The sequence below is a fragment of the Lepus europaeus genome, chromosome 16, assembly GCF_033115175.1.
Source record: "Lepus europaeus isolate LE1 chromosome 16, mLepTim1.pri, whole genome shotgun sequence".
In the NCBI taxonomy this organism is placed as follows: domain Eukaryota; kingdom Metazoa; phylum Chordata; class Mammalia; order Lagomorpha; family Leporidae; genus Lepus; species Lepus europaeus.
Window position 1 is genome coordinate 86,488,564 of NC_084842.1, and position 20,717 is coordinate 86,509,280.

Below are 20,717 nucleotides of genomic sequence, written 5' to 3' on the forward strand. Positions count from 1 at the left end.
CCCCAAATGGCTGCAATGGCCAGAGCTGCACTGGTCCAAAGCCAAGAGTCAGGAGCTTCATCCAGGTCTCCTACGTGGGTGCAGGGGCCCAAGCACTTGGGCCATCTTCCACTGCTTTCCCAGGCCATAGCAGAGAGCTGGATGGAAGAGGAGCAGCAGAAACACAAACTAGCGCCCATATGGGATGCTGGTGCTGCAGGTGGAGGCTTAATCTACTACACCACAACACTGGCCCCAGAAGAAACCTTCCCAGGGGCCTGTGTTGTGGCCTAGTGGGTTAAGCTGCACCTGCATGGTTGGCATCCCACATGAACATTGGTTGAGTTCCAGTTGCTCTGCTTCTGATCCTGCTCCCTGCTAATGTGCCTGGGAAAGCAGCAGATGATGGCTTAAGTGCTTGGGCTCCTGCTGCCCATGTAGGAGGCCCAGATGGAGTAGCAGGCTCCTGGATGTGGCCTGACCTGGTGTTGGCCATTGTGGCCATTGGTCGGGAGTGAACCAGCAGATGGAAGATCTCTTTCTCGCTCTGTCTCTCCCTCTGTCACTCTGCTTTTTAAATAAATAATTTTTTAAAGAAACTTTCCCAAAGTTACCAAGTTGGACTGTGGCTGGGAGTCCAGTGACATTCTGGGGATGGGTACAGGTGACATTTGTCCTGCCAGCAGACCTGAGCTGGGCCACAGGGAGGAAGAATGGTCCACCTGGACGTCCTGGAATTGGTTTCTCTGCTTATGCCACAGATAGGTACGGGGCACCTGTGAGTGCCAGAAACGGGTGACAAGATGAGGTCCCTGCTCACCCACAGCTTGCGTTCTAGGCAGACGATGAACATGGAGGCTCATATCCTTTCATGGCATGTCGGGGTTCTGAAGGAAGGAGAGCCCAGAGGCAGGATTGAGGGGAGCAGACAGAGGGGACGAGGCCCAGGTGTGATTGCTTGGGGATGACTGTACAGAGAAGGAATGGGTTCTTTACATGGGAGGAGCTACTGAGGCAGGAGGAGTGGGACCCAGCACATAGGAGACTGGCGCAGGGACTCTGGTCTGCACGCAGGTGGGCAGGTGAGCCCGAGGCAGTCCTCACCTGGTCACAGCCCGTGCTGCAGCCGACAGAGGCAGGAGTTCCAGGTGAGGCGAGGTGTGTGTGGGAAAGCCAGCAGTTTTCTGGCTCCTTACAGGGCCTCACGTGGTGTCTGGGCACCCCTGTGTCTGTCAGAGCTGTTGTTCGTCACTGGTGTCTTCTAGTACCCCGTAGCCCCTGCACCTGCACAGGGCGCCGGAGAGGGTGTCAGGAGCAAGAGCTGAGTTCGGGTTCCTGCGGATGCCTGGTTCTCCATGTCCACAGAGAGTGCTGAACCCCATGGGACCAGCCATTCTCAAGCTTACCTTAAACGTTGCACAGCAGGGATTTGTCCCACAAGGCACGGAGCGGGTATGGTTTGCCCCTCAAGCATCAGCGCAAGGTGGGAAGCTGGAGTGAGGAGCTAGAGCTGGAACTGCACCTGCTGTGGGATGCAGGTGTCTCTAACTGCTGGGTTAATGCCCACTGCCAACTTTCTTTTTTAACTAGTCAAACTGCTTCCACCCCTGGGGTGAAAGGTCAGAGGAAGAGGTGATTGCTGCGGTCTAAAAGCCAGGGCCTTGTGGTGGAGGAAGGCAGGCTGGTTCCCACGCAGAGAGACGGGGCCCCCAGGGGAGACTCCTGCTGCTGTGGGGGCAGAGGAGGGGCGGCAAGGCCCTGCTGCTGCCCAGTTGGCACAGGGCACCAGAGGGTCTGGAGCATGGGGGTCCTGATGAAATGGGTCAGAACAGAGACAGGAGAGGGCCAAGGGACAGGCAGCTTCCCAGGGACCCGCAGCAGCCCTGCTTATCCATGGGCTCACTTTACTTTTTTTTAGAAGATTTATTTATTTGCTTGGAAGTCAGAGTGACAGCAATAGAGGGAGAGACAAAGACGGAGAAAGAGCTCTTCCATCTGCTGGTTCCCTCCCTAGATGGCTGCAATGGCCAGCACTGGGCCGGGCCAAATCCAGGAGCCAGGAGCTTCTTCCAGGTCTCCCTTGTGGGTGCCTCCAGGCGGACCCCTGTTGCCCGGAACCTGGGACCTGCCTTGTCAGAATCAGGGAGCTGGGTCTGGAGTGGAACCTTTGTTTTAAGCATTAGCTCAGTCCTCGCAGTTTTTTCCATCGTGAGGTCCATTTGGGTCAGTTTCTCAGAAATGAAATCCCATTTTTCCTGAATGATAAACACTCATGTGGCTTCACTATGGAAAAGATCAGGTGGCTATGAAGGGAAGACTCTCCCTTTCCGCTCTACCCTTGGGCACTCTGGTCCCTCCCTGGAGGGAAACAGTTATCAGTTTTGGGTGTCTTTTCCAAGGTTTGTGACACACACACAGATGCACACACATACACACATTTCTATTTCAGTTTGTAAAGGTCCTGAACCTTATCCTTTAAACTTATTATCTTGGAGATTTTTCCTATAGAATATAGACAGCTGACCTCTGTTTTAACGTCCGTAGCCTGTTCCACTATGTGGATGTGCCATAATCTATCTAGGTATTGCCTTGTTCATGGTCTCCTGGATTGTTTCAACCACCTACTATCATGGAGAATGTTGTATTGAGAAACTTTCATGCCATGTCATTGAGCAAAGCCCCTGACCACAGGAATCTCCAGAAAGGTGCAGAAAGGGAAGAGAACTGAATGCTAAGTTTGGGATAAGTCAGAAATATCATGTACGGCTCTGGCTTGGAAGTCAAGAGATTAAACTCCTACAAGTAATACCAAAGTCCCCTTTCAAATCCCTAACTCCTTGAAATTTGTGAAAAACAATTTAATATCTTAACTAGCTGAATTTTTTAGGCAAAAAAAGGAAGCTGTGAGGGGACAAGGTGTTTCCTCAACCCTTCAACTCACCAACTGTCTGACCCCAAACAAGATTGGGATTTGCTGTCCTGGCTCACTTGTCCCGAAGCTGGGGATGGCAAGGGAACAGACCCCATCGTGTTGTCTTGAAGGTTAAAAGAATGACTCACATAAAGGGTTTAGAACAGGGTCTCACATAGCAAGAGATCAAAGACTGTGTGCTGAGGGAGTCTGTTTGCACGCGAGAGGATGAAGTGCAAAGTCTCCAGCCCCTGGGGGCTGGAGTAGGTAGGTGCAGGAGTCCGGGTCCCAGGACTCCCAACCTGAGGGCTGAGGGAAAGCCTGACATGCAGATATGAGTGACAGTGACGGCCATGGGACTTTGGCTGACCTGTCGGAGTGGATTTGTTCAGCCTTGCACCGGCTACTGCAGTTTAGCAAACCCAAGATGCCTTTGGGTGTAAGAAGTATTGTTATTTTATGGGGCACCTAGAAGGGAAAGAAGGAAGGCAGAGAGGTGGGGGGCGGGGGAATGGAAGAAAACTACCCCTTGCCATTGCAGGATGCTGGGCAGGTGGTCGAGCTGTCATTCACCCCACCCACCCACACCCTTCTTTGTTCTGCTTTGGGCGCTGGGCTGGGTCCTGTGCCCATGTGCACACATGGACACACGGGTAGGAAGGAGAGGGGATTTGCTCTTTGTTCATTTGCCTGAATTTCCTGCCAATCCCAGCGATGACCTTGGCAGTTGATTCCAGCTTCTGGCTTTCCTCCACTCCCATTTCCCCTCAGCGGAAGCAGTGCTAGCAGGCAGTGTCCTCCCCCAAATTTCCAAGCCAGCTCTTCAGCACCCCTTCCCAAGCCCCAGAGGTATCAGCACCTGGCCGGCAACACCCTGCCTTTACAGGTCCCCTTTTTTGACATCTCTGTCCTTTGATGCCTGCTTAGCCAAGTCCCTGTATTAAATCCTCTCCATTAAAGAAACTAGACCAGGGGCTGGTGCTGTGGCATAGAATGCTAAGCTTCTGTCTGCAGGGCTGGCATCCCATATGGACATCAGTGTAAGTCCCGGCTGCTCCACTTCCCATCCAGCTCCCTGCTGATGTGCCTGGGAAAGCAGCGGGGCATGGCCCAAGTGCTTGGGCCCGTGCACCCACGTGGGAGACCTGGAAGAAGCTCCTGGCTCCTGGCTTTGGATTGGCCCAGCTCCAGCCATTGTGGCCATTTGGGGAGTGAACAAGCAGGTGAAAGAGTGCGTGCTCACTCACTTGCTCGCTCGCTCTCTCTTCTCTCTCTCTGTCTATGTGTGTGTGTGTGTGTGTGTGTTCGCTCTCTGTACCTCAGACTTTCAAATAAATAATAAATCTTTTTAAAAAATAAAGTAACTGGACTATTTCCCTGCCTGGACCTGACTCATGGATTAAACTGCACCTTCAGAAATATTCAGTGAGCATCTTCGAGTCTACAAAACCAAATATTGCAACACGGGAGTCATAGATGCTAGGGCCCTGGTGCTTCTGGAAGTGACCGAGCTGACTCTATGGTGAGCCCGGTGGAAAGAAGTGTCCCAAGGCCACACAGCTCCTGACCACTGCCCAGTGCTCTGTCCTCTGGGTCTCAGTGTTGCTCTGCTCAAGGGCCTGGGAGGGACAGGGCAGGGACCTTCCTCGTGAGGTAGGTGTCCTCACCAAGACCCTCTCTCCCTTCCAGGAAGTCCACTTTGCTGGCCAACAATGGGTTTGCCATCGCCGCGGCGTTGCTGATGACCTGCGCTCTCCAGGCAGGAGCCTTTGAGATGCTCATTGTGGGCCGCTTCGTCATGGGTGTGGATGGAGGTGAGACCGTCGTGATGGGGGCAGGGGAGACCCACGCCAGCCCCAATAGACCTGGGTGGCCGTCTGCTCGTCATTGTCACCGTTCAGTTCTTCCCAGGGTTGTCTGGTTTCTGGGGAGCCTTCGTGAGGATGATGTTTTCAGTCTGGGCTCCGGCTCCTTCATTCTTTCGTGTGTTCACCCAGCATTTACAAAGCACCTGCTGTGCTGTCTGGGGACGAAATAGTTGCGAAGACCCTACCCCTCTGCCACGTACATTCTATCAGGGCCAACTGAGATACATTAGGTGGGGAACAGCAGGTCCCAGGAAGAAAATGGAGCCTGGCAGGGGGACAGCGAGGGCTGTTTTAGAAAAACAGTCAGGGAAGACTGCCTGGAAGAAGCAACAAGAGGAGAGATGAGATTGAACCAAAGATGAGAACTTGGGGGATCTCTGGGGAGCTGGGTTCCCAGCAGAGAGGAGGGTGCAATGACGCTGAGACAAAAGGGCACGGGGTATGTCCAAGGAAGAGTGAGGAGGGGAGTGTCCCTGGAGCCCAGTGAGCGGGGGGAGCTGGGGCCAGAGGACGTGGGTCCCCGTGGGCCATGGTGAGGACTGTGGGGTTGTGCTGAGGGTGAAGGAAGCCCTGGGTGGGTTGAGGGGAGTGGTTTCTGTTTCAGTACCTTTCCTCCTGCTCTTGTGTAGAGAGGAGTGGAAAGGCAGGCCAGGAGTGGAGCCAAGGGCACGTAGGAGGTGGAGCCAGGTGTCCCCGGCACCTGGGTGGTGGCTGGGATGGCAGGGGAGGAGAGGAGGAGACACAGACGCTGGCTGTGGGTGTGTGAGCGGAAGACTCAAAGTGTCTTGTCAAGATAAATTCAGCTTCCTCCCTCGATATGCGAATCTGGGAAGGATGGCTCTTAGGCATTTGTGGAGAGATGCTATTACTGAAAGCTCATCAAAAAAAAAAAAAAAAAAACCATGCAGATGAGGTGTGAGAATAAAGGAAATTTAAGGCGGCGAGAGAGGAGGGGGTGGCAGCCTCGGGTCTCCAGACTGGGGGTGCTTGGGAGTTTGTAATGAGGCTGCGAGGAGGGAGAGTGGAGAATGAGGGGGAAATGCATAGGAACAGGTGCTGCTGGGCTGGCTGGAGTCAGGGGTCACAGGTTCAGCTGTGTCCAGGATCTGGACTGTCTTGGCAGAACTGTTTTGATGGGCACGTGAGCCTCTGTACCTCCTACCCTGGGCCTGAAATTGCCCTAAACAAAGCCCCTCGGGCCGGTGCTGGCCATCAAGCTGTTACTGTTGGGGAAGCGAATGACCTCCTGAGTCCAGTGGTTACAGCTTCAGTGAGTTGGGTTTCGTGCTGTCAAAAGGCAGGGCAAGGGCACTTTAAGCCGGAAGGGGAAGGCTGGGAGGCTGAGGCCCGAGGGCGTCCAGCTCTGCACCGGGGGCGCTGCCAATGACAGCATGAGGCCGGGAATCCCGGTGTTCCCATACCAGTTCTGTTTCTCCAATTCCTGGCTCTTGGTGCTGGCTTCGTGGCTCTGAGCCTTGGTTTCACCATTTGTGTGGCTGCAAAAACGGCCTCACACTGCCTGGAACCTGGCATGGGCTCGGGGAAGGTTCGTTCCCTTCTCTGTTGAGGCTTTGTGAGTGAGCCGAACAACGGACGTGCGTCTCGGGGACCGAGCAGAGGGGCGAGGGACCTTTCGGAGCCTGGGGCACTGCTCCCTCTCCCCCATTGCCCTGCTCAGGGACAGTGAGCCAGGACTTTGGAAGAATCCCATCTCAGGATGAGATTACCCCATGGGGCGCATGCTTTTGGCCGAGAGGTTAAGACTCCTGTATCCCACATCAGAGTGCCTGGGTTTGAGTCCTGCCTCTGGCTCCTGACCCCAGACTCCCACCAACGCAGCCCCTGGGTGGTAACGGAGGTGATTGGGTTCCTGGCACCCAGACTGGATTGAGGCCCCAGCTCCCAGCTTCTGCCTGGCTATTGTGGCATTTGGGGGGGGGGGGTAAATCAGGAGGTGGGAGCACTCTCTCTCTTTCTCTGCCTTTCAAGTAAGTAACCTTTTTTACACTGAAGAACAGAGAGACTACTGGTGGACCTTCTGCGTAACCAGGAGAGAGATGGCTATAGAATGCATGAGAAGAATAATGGCTGGAGTGTCTGTAGTGTTTTACAATGGACCACTTATGTCATGCATTCCATCTCTGTTGATCTCTTAGTGACCCTGAAAGGGGGGTTTTTCACTTTCATTTTATGTTGAGGACCCCAAGGCTCAGAAAGGTAGGGTGGTGAGATGGTTAGGGGTGAGGACCGTGTGTTCAGACTGCTGGATCTGTCACATACCTGTGGCAGCAACTACAATGGTCTCTCAGTATCCGTGGGACATTGGTTCTAGAATTCTCCATGGATACCAAAATCCCACAGGTGCTCACATCCCTTTTAGAAAGTGGTGTGTTATTTGCATATAGGCTACATACATTCTCTTTCTATATTTTAAATCTCTGGGTTACTTATGAATGGAAATGCTACATAAATAGTTATTACATTGTTTCTCAAGAAAAAGAAGTCTGTGGTGCTCAGTACAGAGGCGATTTGTTCAGAGATTTATTTATTTGAAAGGAAGAGCAGGGGGGAGAGAGAGATCCATCTTTCATCTGGTGGTTTACTCCCCAAATGGCCACAACAGTGAGGTCTAGACCAGGCTGAAGCCAGGAGCCTGGAGCCTCATCCTGGTCTCCCATGTTGGGGACAGAGACCCAAGCACTTGGGCCATCTCCTGTTGCCTTCCCAGGTGCATTAGCAGGGAGCTGGATCAGAAGCAGAGCTGCTGGGACTTGAGCCACACTCCAGTATGGGATGCCGGCGTCAAAGGTGGTGGCTTGACCCACAGCACCACAACACCTGCCCCAGATGTATTTTTTAGGAGTATTTTTGGTCCATAGTTGGTGGAATTGGTGGATGAAGAACCTGTGGAAACAGAGGGTTGGGCATTCCTGCATCAGGCTTTGTGACATTAAAAAGCAATCATCGGAGCCCTGATGGTGATAAGCACCACCCCCCCCCCAGGGGGACCGCTGGGGGCAAAGTTCACGCAGATCCTGAGGTCAAAATAGGTGATGGCAGAGGTATCCTGTCCTGCTGGGGGATCCTGCCGTGACCTTCCCAGGCTCCCTTATCTCAGAGGTCACGCACATCCCCATCTGCTGTGTGTGTGTATGTGTGTGTGTGTGTGTGTGTCCATGTCCATCTTCTGTCTGTCCCTACAATGTCACAGCCATGCCAAGGTCTGACCTCTTACCTGCGCTGATCTGGGAGGAGGTGAGGCTCAGAACCAGGCCTGGGTATCCACCCCACCACTTGCCTGGCTGCAAGGCTGAGGGGAGGTGGGGAGAGAAGGTGGGGCTCAGAGCCAGGTCTGGGCTCCAGGCGTGTGTTCTGCACCTGATTCAGGATGCGTCTGTTTCCCTGACTTTGTTGCTTTTTCCTTAAATGCACTCATTTTTCAAAAGCTCCATATTTACAAAGGTACAATGTGGAAATGGAATGAAAAGTTAAGTTTATCTTTGCTCACAAAACTGAAATCCACACATTTTTTTTTCATAATATATATTTTTCACGTAATTTGTAAAGACTCGGGTGTATATGTATATGAATAAAACTGTGTTTACGCACACACACATATAACCACATTACAACTAATGATGTCTGTTCATCTGAAAAAACCACCATTAATGAGAAGACAAAACGTACAGAACAAGAAAACGTTTGCAGGAAATGAAATTGACAAAGAGCTCATATTCTGAATATGTTAAGAACTCTCATAAGACTGTCAGAAAGGACAGAAAACTATTACAGAAATGACCAAGAGAGTGCGCAGGCCTCCTCATGGCATGGCCGGTAGATGGGTAAAATCCCCTGAGTACTTGCGGAGAGGCACATTGGCAGCACGGTGGCTGACAGTGCCAGACACTGGGGAGCACGTGCATCCCTCCTGAAGCTGTAAGTTGATGGGATTCCTGGGGGCGTTGGCCCGCTCTGCTGATGCTGAAGATGGACACCTGCTGAGCCAGCGTCATGTATGTGCGTCTTCTGCACGTGTGCTCCCAGAGATGCGCACGGGATGGCTTTCTGCAGCTATGAAAATGAGCAAAGTCCAGCTACACAGGTGCACATCACACACAACCCCTTACATCAGAAGAGCTTCAGAGAGAGCGGGAGAGACAGAGAGAAGTTGCCTATCTTCTATCTGCTGGTTCACTCCCTAGATGGCCACAATGGCCAGCCCTGGGCCAAGCCAAAGCTAGGGAGCCAGGAGCTTCATCTGGGTCTCTCATATGGGTGACAGGAACCCAAACACCTGGACCATCCTCTGCTGCCCTTCCCAGGCCACCAGCAGGGAGCTGGATTGGAGTGGAGCAGCCGGGACGTGAATTGGCGCCGGTATGGGATGCTGGTGCTGCAGTAGGCGGGTTTACCCACTACACCACAATGCTGGCCCCCGTGCTGTAATTTTCACAGGTTAAATTTATAGTCAGTAAAATGCTGGATTCAGATAAGAGACAAAGCAGGAGGCTTTCTGCTCACTTCTCAAAGTCTGCAGCCCTGTCAGGCCCCCCGCTGGGCTCTAGGCCCCTCCAGCAGACCACAGTCCTACCTGAGTCCCAGTCTGCTGGGGTCTGAACCGCCCCTCACTGGCCGACCCATGTGCACCTGTCTGTCTGGCATAGAGTGATCATGCTTCAGGGAATCCCTCAACAGAGGCAAGGTGGACACCTGCTCTGGGCCTGGGGCTGGGCTCTCCTGGAGCTTTGTTGTGCGTGGAAGTGGGAATAGACGCTGCACAGGTGAGTAACAAACAGGATACTTCCAAATAGCTAAGAGCTACAGGGCTCTCGAGAAGGGACGGAGCGCAGGAGTGAGGCTCAGGGGCTGACTTGGATATAGCCCCAGGGCAGGGTCTCCATGAGGCCCTGTTGGCTGCAGGTTTCCTGGGCTTGTCACGGCATTGCTCCAGCTCTGCCTCCTCCCCACAGAGCCTTCTCCCCCTGGTCTGCGGGTCTGAGCCCACGCACGGCTTCTTTATAAGGAAGCCAGGTATTGGATTCAGCGTGGTGGGCAGAGTGCTGCGCCCTGGGGGCAGACGGCGCTCTCACTGCTGCCCTGCTTGCTCCACAGGCATCGCCCTCAGCGCGCTCCCCATGTACCTGAGCGAGATCTCGCCCAAGGAGAAGCGCGGCTCCCTGGGGCAGGTGACCGCCGTCTTCATCTGCATCGGTGTGCTCGCTGGGCAGCTGCTGGGCCTGCCGCAGCTCCTGGGGAAGGTAAGCAGTCTCCCCGCCCGCCACGCCCAGCCACGCCCAGCCACGCCCAGCCACACCCAGCCACGCCCAGCCACGTCCAGCCACGCTCACTGTTACCACCTTCAGACTGTGTGGGGGGAGCCCTTTCTCCAAAACGTGTCCTTTGGTGTGGAGGTCCCGGTTCTGTTTCTTCCATGTTATTGGAGAAAAGTTGCTGGGTCCCTTTGATCGGCTTTGATGCGGTTTAAGGACAGGCAGAATATGTCACAAATTCAAACCTTCCAGTGCTGTTAACAGCTTAGCTTCTCTCCATTCGGCCTTTATTCTGCACGTTAAGCCCTGTATAAACACAGGTGGTTTGTTGTGTGTTTTTTCTCCCTGAGCAGTCATACCATCACGTTGTGCTGCAACTTGCTATGTCATTTAGCATTCGTGGGCACCTTTCCAAGTTGTTCGCTCAGTTCAACCTTGAGTCTTTTTTTTCCTAAACAAACACATAATTACACAATCTTCTATTTTCGGGCTTTTGTTGTGGGAGCAGGAAGGCCTGGGTTTGAACCCCCGCTCCACACTTTACTTGCTGGATGGCCTTGGCAAAGAGGAGTGTCTTCTTCAGGGTGGAATGGGGTGGGATGCAATCAAGGCAGGCTTCCAAGAAGAGGCAACCTCTAAAGTAAGCAACGCAAGGTGAGCAGGTGTTAGGCTACTGATGACGGGGGCTGGGGGAGAGAATATTCTGGCGAAAGGGAACAGGTAGAGGAAAGCCCTGAGTGAGGCACAGCCTCGGAAGCTAAGGAACATGAGGCAGAGTGCATAGGGTGGGTGAGGGGCAAGGCCTCTGTTCACTGAGCTGCAGGAGACTGTCATGGGGGATGGGGAGCCCCGGGCGGGACCAGAGCAGGGGAGTAACTCAGGTCCACATCAGAAGGTGGCTCTGCAGTGAAGGGTTGGGGAGAGACAGGACTGGGGAGGGTGAGAAGCAGGGAGAGGCCAGGCAGGAGGCTGCTGTTGATGGTGTGCATGACAGCCGGGGGTGAGGCCAGGACTGAGCCTGTGTTGATGGTGTGGGTGATGGCCGGGGGTGAGGCCAGGACTGAGCCCATGGCTGTCCTGGTGGATTCAGGACCAGAGAGGAAACGCAGGCCACAGGACCTGCTGCCCGAGTATCCAGTGACGATGAGGGAAGAGGGTGGCCAGGATGCTGCCCAGGGCTGCGGAGGGGTGGGGAGGTGGGAGATGAACCCACTGGTGGCGGGTGACATCCCAGGCTCGTGCTGCACATAGCTCCTGCAGGGAGCAGCAGGAGGGGCACACCCTGGAGAACACGTACAACACGTCTGATGTCCTTCAAACCCTCACAGCTACTCCAGGAGCAGCTCAGATGACAGGTGTCGAGAGGTCAGGCACAGAACTGAGGAACAACCCATCCTGGAGCTGACACCAGAACCCGGCCTGTGTGCTCTCAAACCCACATGGGGTGCGGTCCCCTGGGCCTGGGGCATGCAGATGGGCAGGGCCGAGCCTGCACACAGGCCTTCCTCACTCAGTGTAGGTCCCCGCACCAAGTGGTCAAGTGCAGGGAGCCACGGGGCGGTGGGCGCTCATCCCCTTTGGAAGGTCTTTGTGAATGTGTCAGTGGCTCTCTGTTGTGGTAAAGCACACCCGGGATGAACCTCAGCGTCATGGCCGCTTTTCAGAATGTGGTTTTGTGACGTTGTGCATAAAGTCCCAGGCCCCCTCAGAGGCTCCGGCTTCTCATCTTTCCCTAGGGGCCCCTGTGGGTTCTGAGGGCTGATTTGGTTTTCCTTTTGCAAAACGGAAAGAGCACCCACCCCCTGCTTTGCATGGCAGGTGCCGCGGGCCTGATGGTGTCTGATTCACAGGGGCCGGGGTGGGGTTTCGCGCTGAAGACACTGTCCTGTCTTCCACTTTGAAAGACATTTTTAAACAGAAAAAACGAGCATCTCGTGTGTGACGAGAAAAATGCTGTAGCGCTTACAAACTCTGCTGTCGAAACAGAATGCATTTTAAAGCCACCCAAGTTCAGGTGTCCTCTGGGAACCAAAAAATGGAGGCATTTCTGCCTCAAGTGGCTCAGCCTTCCCCGGCGAAGATGGTTTCTAAGTTCCCTGGCATTCATCAGACCGCGATGCTGTCAATCAACGCCAGGTTCTTTCTCCTGCTCGGGTGCCCAGGGCTTCCATAACCTCTCTTGTCATTCACTTACCACATTGTTAAGCATCAGTTTGCAAGCAGGTGGCGCTGTAGCTTTGAGCATGTCACCTACAGGCTGTATCCTTAGGATACTCAGAGCTGGCCAGGGCTGTGTGACCTCAGGCAGATCACCCCACCTCTCTGAGCTGGTGTGCTGGGAGTGGCCACGAGTCCCAAACCTCCAAGCCCAGGAAAAACGTTGCTGGAATATCCGTTCAAGGTGTCAGCACACCCTGCCCTCATGCCTCTTTCTCCCATGCCGTGATCTTTCCTCCCCAAGCAGATAACGCCTCACTGCTGTGTGTGTTTACTGGTCCAGCGGTGTCCAGTTCACCTGCTCATTAGAAAGCTCCCACTAGGTGCCACGTGTTGGGCTGGCGCTGATGATGGAGCAGGGACCTACTAAGGAAAGTGCCCCAGTGGTGCCCAGGGCTATTAACCAAGGTCTCCAGGTGGTGGAGGAAGGGCTTGGGGTGGTTTTCCTGCTGAAGGGGCCGGGACACATATGTTTGTGCTTGAGGAAGATTTGTCTGGGGCAGGACTGGAGAGAGAGGGGCGGAAGGGGCAGGGGTGTTCCAGGTTAGGGAGCTGCCCTGGGGAGGTAGGCAGGGCCAGCTCCCTGGGGCGGGGCCCCCATCCCCATGTTGTGAAGGAGTCCAGGGAAGAAGTGTGGGCAAGGTGAGGGGTTCTGGGACCCGTGGCCACTGGGAGACAAGGATCCTGCCCGCTGTGGGCAGCACAGACTTTGTCCTGATTGCCTGATTTTCCAAGAAAAGTCATAAATTCAGATTTAACATCTTATTTCATGATTTTACTATTGACCTTTAGAAAACAAAAAAGCTTCCTGACTGCGGGTTGGGTCTAGCCAGGGATCCTGGGTGGGTTTATCTGGATTCAGGAGCAGAGAGAAAGCAATGAAGGGTTGAGGTGGACAGTGACAGGACAAAAATGGCACTTCCTTTAGACTTTGTGCAGACAAACAGCCTGGTGCACGTCCCTGGGGCATAGCACGGTACTTTGACGTGGATGTATAATGGGTAATGGTTGAACCAGGGTGGTTGGCACTTAATGGTCTCAGATACGTTTCTTCTCTGTGTGTTATGTCCAGAAGCTTCGGACCCTTCTGGTTATTTTGTTAAACATATGTCACATTGGTGTTTTTTTTTTTTTAATTATTTATCTGTTTGAGAGGTAGAGTTACAGACAGTGAGAGGTAGAGACAGAGAGAAAGGTCTTCCTTCCATTGGTTCACTCCCCAAATGGCCACAATGGCCGGTGCTGCGCTGATCTGAAGCCAGGAGCCAGGAGCTTCCTCCTGGTTTCCCATGTGGGTGCAGGGACCAAGCACTTGGGCCATCCTCCACTGCCCTCCCGGGCCACAGCAGAGAGCTGGACTGGAAGAGGAGCAACCAGGACTAGAACCGGCGTGTCAAATTGTTACAGACTGTAGTTACTCTACTGTGCTATGAAACATTGCAACAAAATCCTCTTATGTAAGAAGATATTTTGGTGAGCAGTTATTAAAAATCATTATGCATATATTATATATATAATGTGTTCAGCCCAAAGTTTTGATTACGGCTATACATAATAAAATGTTTAATTAAGCGGATTAGCATATCCATCTCACATATTTACCCCCTTCTTCTTGTATGTGGCATAGGCATCTGAAAATCTACTCTTTCAGCAGAAATCCCATATGCTAAACTTCTTGTGTTGTACATCAGATCCTTAGGCTTGCTCGTGCTACATATCTGCTACATTGCATCTTCTGGCTTACATCTCTGTTTTCTTTCCTCCACCATTTTATTGTCTATCTCTGAGTGTTTTCCTTTTGTTTTTTAAGAGAAAGATTTTCCATATCAGTGAGACCGTGAAGCATTTGTCTTCCTGTGACTGGCTTATTTCACTGGGCCTCATGACCTCTAGAGCCGTCCATGTTGTATCAGATGGCAGGGTCTCCTCTTTAAAGGCCGGGTACTATTCCATTATATAGAGCTAGACACAGATTCAGATACAGATGTAGGCATTGGTATGGATATTGGACTAGATATAGAGGTGGCTGTGTGTGTGTATATACATATACATATATATAGAGAGACATAGCGCTGTATATAGATAGAGATATACACACAGATACAGAGCCAGATGTGGGTATAGATGTAGGTATGCATATAGGCCTAGATGGAAACACAGAACTAGATTTGGATGGATATAGACACCTCGCAGTTCTTTATCCGTTATTCCGCAGTGGGCACCTGGATGGTTTCCGCATCTTGGCCATTGTGAGCAGTGCTGTGGAGAACATGGCTGTCTTTAGGGAGACCCAGATGTGCCCTCATGTCCTCTGAGTGTACAGTCAGAAGGGGACTTTCCGGGTTGCAAGGTAGTTCTCTTTTTCATTTCTTTAGAAATTCCTGTACTGTTTTTGTTCTCAGCAGTGGCCGCACCAGCTTCCGTTACACCAACAGTGTACAAAGTTCCTTTTATCCACACCTCCTTGGTCCTTCTGCTAATAGCCATCTTGGTTACCTAACAATGCTTACGATTGGCGTTTCCCTGATGGTCACTTGAACACTTTATCATGTTCCTGTTGGCTGTTTTTATGTCTTCTTTGAAGAAACATCTGTTCAAGTCCTCTTCAATTTAAAAATCAGATTGTTTGTATTTCTGATAATGACTTGAGTGAGTACTCTCTCTGTTTGGGATGAAGCCCCTTACCAGATATATGTTTTGCAAATATACTTTTTTTTTTGACAGGCAGAGTTAGACAGTGATAGAGAGAGAGACAGAGAGAAAGGTCTTCCTTTTCCATTGGATCACCCCCCTAATGGCTGCTACAGCTGGTGCACTGCGGCGATGCACTGTGCCAATCCAAAGCCAGGAGCCAGGTGCTTCTCCTGGTCTCCCATGGGGTGCAGGGCCCAAGCACCTGGGCCATCCTCCACTGCACTCCCGGGCCACAGCAGAGAGCTGGACTGGAAGAGGAGCAACCAGGACAGAATCCGGCGCCCCGACCGGGACTAGAACCCAGTGTGCCGGCGCCGCAGGCGGAGGATTAGCCTAGTGAGCCGCAGCACTAGCCCGCAAATACACTTTTCTAATCCTTTCTCTTTGCTGGTTGTTTCCTTTGCCATGCAGAAGTTGTTCGTTTGATGTGGCCCCATTTCTTCATTTTTGCTTTTGCAGCTGGAGCGTTTGTGACATCCAGAAGGATTATCATCACAACCCCTGGCAAGGGGCTCTTCCCCTGTGCTTCTTCCTAGAAGTGTTATGGTCTCAGGTCTTAGATTTAGGTCCCTTATCAGACTTGAGTTGATTTTTGAGTATTGTGACAGCAAATTATTTCTTAGCTGTCTGCTGTGCACAGACCTAGTTACTTTTAGTTCGATCGGCAAGAAATACTCTGCAAGTCTTGTAGTATAAAGAAACAAGTAGTTTATTTAAGTAGCAAATTTTAAGAAGCAGAGCAGAGAGAGAGAAAGAACGGGACTGGGGGAATCCCTAAGAGTAGGGACTCAACCCGGGAATTTACCACTAGGCAATCTTCACACAGCACCGGAAAAGGATCCACACTGAGAACCAAACATCATCAGTAGTCATCACGGGCACGTTCAACGTTCAGCTTGACTGTGTGTCCCCCGGGACAGAACAGCAGCAGCAGAGGCTTGCTCTGGCTCCCTCTGAAAGCCCCCAAGGACAAAGGGGGCTCATTGCCAAGATTTTAGGAAAGCGGTGTGTCCCATCTCGGATCTTGGCCAGAGAGCCGAGACACAAAGCATGCCCACCTGTTTGTCAGAAACATTCCTTTATCCTCCTCCCTGGGAACTGGCCAGGCTCCCAAGGAGCAGGAGAAGGTCATTGGCAGACAAGTTACTTGTTTACCAGAGCCGAACCTAGACACAGGCCTCTCCATCCTAAAAATTTGTCCTTACAAGTATGTTCCAGCTGTATTCTTTTGCATGTGGGAGGCTCATCTTTTTGGCACCATCTATGAAAGTCTGTTCTTTCACCAGTGTGATTGCTGGGTGCTCCTGTTGACCATGGATGTCTGCGTTTATTTCTGGACTCTATTCTCTCATTAGTCCATGTGTCTCTTCTTACAGCTGCGCCATACTATTGTGTTATGTATTTACTTTTTATTTATTTGAAAGGCAGTGAGACAATAAGGGTGGAGAGCGAGAGAGAGAAACAGAGACAGCAAGAGAGATCTTAAATCCACCAGCTCATTCACCAAATGCTTGCAACAGCCAGGGCTGGGCCAGACCAAATCCTGAAGTCCAGAACCCGGTGCAGATCTCCCATGTGGATGGCAGGGACTCAAGTGCTCCAGCTCTCACCTGCTGCTTCCCAGGGTGCGCATGGCAGGAAGCTGGACTCAGAGGTAGCGATGAGTCAAACCCAGGCGCTCGGATGTGGGATGTGGGTGTCCCAGGTGGCGTGGAGGGAGCAGTGAGGAGGCGGCTTTTAGAATAGGCCGCCAGAAGGCAGGAAGGGAACAAATGCAGAAGTTAACGCTGGGGCTGTGAATCTGATCAAAGACGCATCGCACGACATTGTGGTGTCTGAACATTTGTGTGACATCTTATGCTTTCAGAGGATATCTTCAAAAATCATAATAATTAGCTCTTTCTCTTGCCAAGATAAAGCAGAAAAGAACTTCTATGAAGATTGTAGGCAGAAGTATGAGAAGAAAGACACAGGGCCAGAAATGAATGATTTTGGGCTGGCACAGTGGCATAGCTAGTTAAGCCATTGCCCAAGATGCTGGCATCCCGTATGGGTACCGGTTTGAATCCCAGCTTCTCCACTTCTGATCCAGCTCCCTGCTAGTGTGCCTGAGGATGGCCCAGGTCCTTGGGCCCCTCCGCCCATGTAGGAGACCCAGATGAGGCTCCTGGCTCCTGGATTTGACCTGGCCCAGTGTTGGCCGTGGTGGCCATTTGGGGAGTGAACCACTGGATGAAAGATCTCTCTCTCTCTCTCTCTCTCTCTCTCTCTCTCTCTCCTTCTCCTTCCTTCTCCCTCTCCCTCTCTCTCTCTCTTCCCCCCCACCCCTCTCCCTCTCCCTCTCCCTCTTCATCTCCCTCTCCCTCTAACTCTGCCATTCAAATAAATAAAATAATAAAAAAGGAAGGAAGTGAATGATTTCCTGTGCTCAACACATATTTGTTGTGGGTGAGGTGTGGCCGTGGAAATGCACGTGAGAATTCAGAGTTAATCACTGTCGCTTCATACACAGCTTCAGTGTGTTTTATTCCAGTGTGAAAGACTGTGCTCACATCAGAACGTTAGGAGGAAGAGGCCATGTTTTCCATGTTAGAGAAGGCAGCTACATTTAATACACCTGCAGGCACAGATACACACGCATACACATACATGCACACATATACACACACGCACTCACCCATACTTTACAACTGAGATAATACTGTGTTTTATGTTTTCTTTTTTTAAAAAAATCACTTATTGTATCAAAATCATTCCTCCAGATCCCTAAAGAATCTCTGTAACACACATATTTTTAAAAGGTTGTCAATGCATGTTCAGTGTTAGCATCATATTCCATCATGAAGGTGTGCTACTCTTGTCCAGCACTGAGTGCGTCTGCTGTTTCTGGATGTTCACTGGTGGGAACAATATCGAATAAACATACACACCCTTCCAAAAGTTCATGGGAAGTGGAATGAAAAGAAGTTTATTTTGATGGAAAAATTTGGTATCATGTAGTTTTTCCATAATATGTGTTTTCATAACCTTTTTGAAGAACCCCTCATAGCCATGGACTTAAGAATTTTTTGCACCAAAATTATCTTCTTTTCCTTAAGTTTTATTTACTTATATATTTATTTGATTGAGTGACAGAGAGAGATGGGGGAGAAACAGAGAGAGAGGGAGGGAGAGAGAGAGAAAGAGAGAGAGAGAGAATCTTCTATCTACTGGTTCACTCCCCAAATGGTCACAACTGCTGGGACTGGGCCAATCCAAAAGCAGGAGCCAGGAACTTCTTCTGGGTCTCCCACATGGGGACAGGAGCTCAAGAACCCAGGCCACCCTCGGCTGCTTTCCCAGGTGCATTAGCAGGGAGCTGGATCAGAAGTGGAGCAGCTGGGACTCAAACTGATGCCCATATGCGATGCCAGTGTCACAGGCGGTGGCTTTACCCATTATGCCACAGTGCGGGCCTGAGAACATAAGTTCTGGGGCCATGATTCCCTGCCTTCCAGGACTGTGGCTGGGAGCTGGATCAGAGGCAGGGCAGGACTCGCTCACACTCTGACACAAGATACAGGTGTTCCTGTTGGCAGCTTAATCCACAGGCCACAATGCCTGCCCCCAAATGTATCTCTTAATTCCACTTTCCACCAACTTTTTTTTTAAATATAAAGGTTTTGTTTATTTGAGAGGCAGGAAGAGAAAGGGAGAGGGAGAAACAGAGAGAAGTCTTCCATCTGCTGGTTCACTCCCCAAATGGCAATGGCCAGAGCTGAGCTGAACCAGAGCCAGGAGCCAGGAGCTTCTTCTGGGTCTCCCGCATAGGTTCAGGAGCCCAAGGACTTGGGTCATCTTACGCTGCTTTCCTAGGCCATGGCAGAGAGCTGGATTGGAAGAGGAGCAGCTGGGACACGAACTGGCACCCGTATGGGATGCTGGCACTGCAGGTAGAGGCTTAGCCCACTAAGCCACAGCGCTGGCCCCTGCCACAAACTTTTTGAAGTACCCTCCCATCTTTCATAAATCTTGCAACTCTGTTTACTGATAGTTTCAGTTTTGAAGGTTATGAAGCATCAATACTCACTGTACCTGACAGAAAGAAGCTGAAAATTAAACATTAAAATGTCTATATCGCATTCAGAATAAATAACAACTTTTAAATGTCTTCCCACTTGTTTTTGTACATATAACATGCTCTTACAAACACGTGACACGCAGACACAGACACATGATTGCATTCATTCCACTGATGATTTTCTGTGGCTGATTATTTTGTAGCATGGTGTTGCGAGTCATGGCGGTTGTTTGCTGTGAGAATTCTAATTGTGCAACCCACAGATGCACGAGTTACTCTGATTGCATCACTGCTCCCTTGTTTGATGGACACGTGGCTCTTCTCCAGTGTTTAGGATTGAAACCCTGCAGTTGGTGAGCTTGGGGCGAATGATCTACATAAACCATTCCTCGACTCTGACTATTCACATAATTTAGTCACCCCAAAATGGAAACAATGGAGCAAAGAAGATGAATTCATCTAAGACTTTATACGTATTGTCAGATTTGTCTTCTGAGAGGCTGCCTCCATTCCCATCCTCACCCGCCGTGTCCAGGTGTGCACCTGTCTCCCTGGGCCTGTGTCACCCAGAAGCACCTAAATAACTCATTGGTATCTGATAGACAAAAGGTACTCTCTCATTTCCACATTATCGTGCATTTATTTGCTTGGTAGCAGAATTGCAATTCCTGGTTTAGTTCCTGTTGTTGCTGGAACCAGTGACCACCATGGAGTCAGGAGCATGCTCTCTCCCATTTCTGTGGAGTTCAGGGTCAGCCTCACTGGGGGGAAATCAAGGGGTGCTGTGTCGGAGGTGCTGAGCGCCCTCTGGAGGCCCTGGGAGAGAAGCGGTCCTGCCTGTGCCAGCTTCTGAGGTTCCCTGTTCCCATCACGCCAGGCTATGGCTAGTCTTCTTCTCTCCCTCTCTACAGAAAGACTGGACAATGTGTATAAAAACCCAAACTACATGCATCAGGACACTTGTGATTGCACTGGGCTCCACTTGGGTAATCCAGGATAGTCACCCCATCTCAAGAGCCTTCTATGGGGCCAGGGATTTCGGTCTAGAGGTTGACACCACTTGGGACACCTGCACCCCATATCCAAGTGCCTGGGTTCCAGTCCTCGCTCCACTCTCAATCCCAGCCTCCTGCTAATGTGCACCCTGGGAGTCAGCAGATGATGGCTCAAGTGTTGGGTCCCTGCACCCACAAGGGAGACCTGCTGCTGGGGGCATTGGGGAATTAGCCAGCAGATTTAAGATTCTCTCTCTCTCTCTCTCTCTCTCTCTCTCTCTCTCTCTCTTTCTCTATCTCTATCTCTCCCTCTATTTCTCCATCTCAAGTAAAAAAATTTAGAAGGAGCCTTCATCCCCTGTGAAGTCCTTTTAGCTTATAAATTAATATTCGCAGGTTCCAGGGGTTAGGATGAGGATAGCGTGGGGGAGGCCGTTAATAAGCCCATCACGGTACGTTCATTAAACTGTTTCTTCTGTAATGACCTAACTTCGTATATGTTGTTTAGGTTCTATTAGTTAATTAATCCATCATTAATTTTGGCAAGCCCTTTTGCTATTAATCATATCAATCTTCTGATATACATGTGGCAAATGTTTTTCTGGTTCACTTTTATTTTCAATGAGTAGATTTACAAATAAATTACATAAGTAAATTATATACTTTTTATATAATGAAGTCTTCATTTAAGATTTCTTCCTCAGGCTTTTGGCTGAGAAATTT

General features: G+C 51.1%; 1 protein-coding gene across 1 annotated transcript in view; it reads left to right on the plus strand.

Moving 5' to 3' along the window:
• Window positions 1-20,717, plus strand: part of SLC2A9 (solute carrier family 2 member 9) — a 148,442-nt gene that overhangs the window by 41,040 nt on the left and 86,685 nt on the right. The window contains exons 7-8 of the mRNA XM_062213468.1: window positions 4,580-4,704; window positions 9,871-10,016. Of these exons, the coding sequence (XP_062069452.1) occupies window positions 4,580-4,704; window positions 9,871-10,016 (271 nt within the window). The remainder of the gene's footprint in view (window positions 1-4,579; window positions 4,705-9,870; window positions 10,017-20,717) is intronic.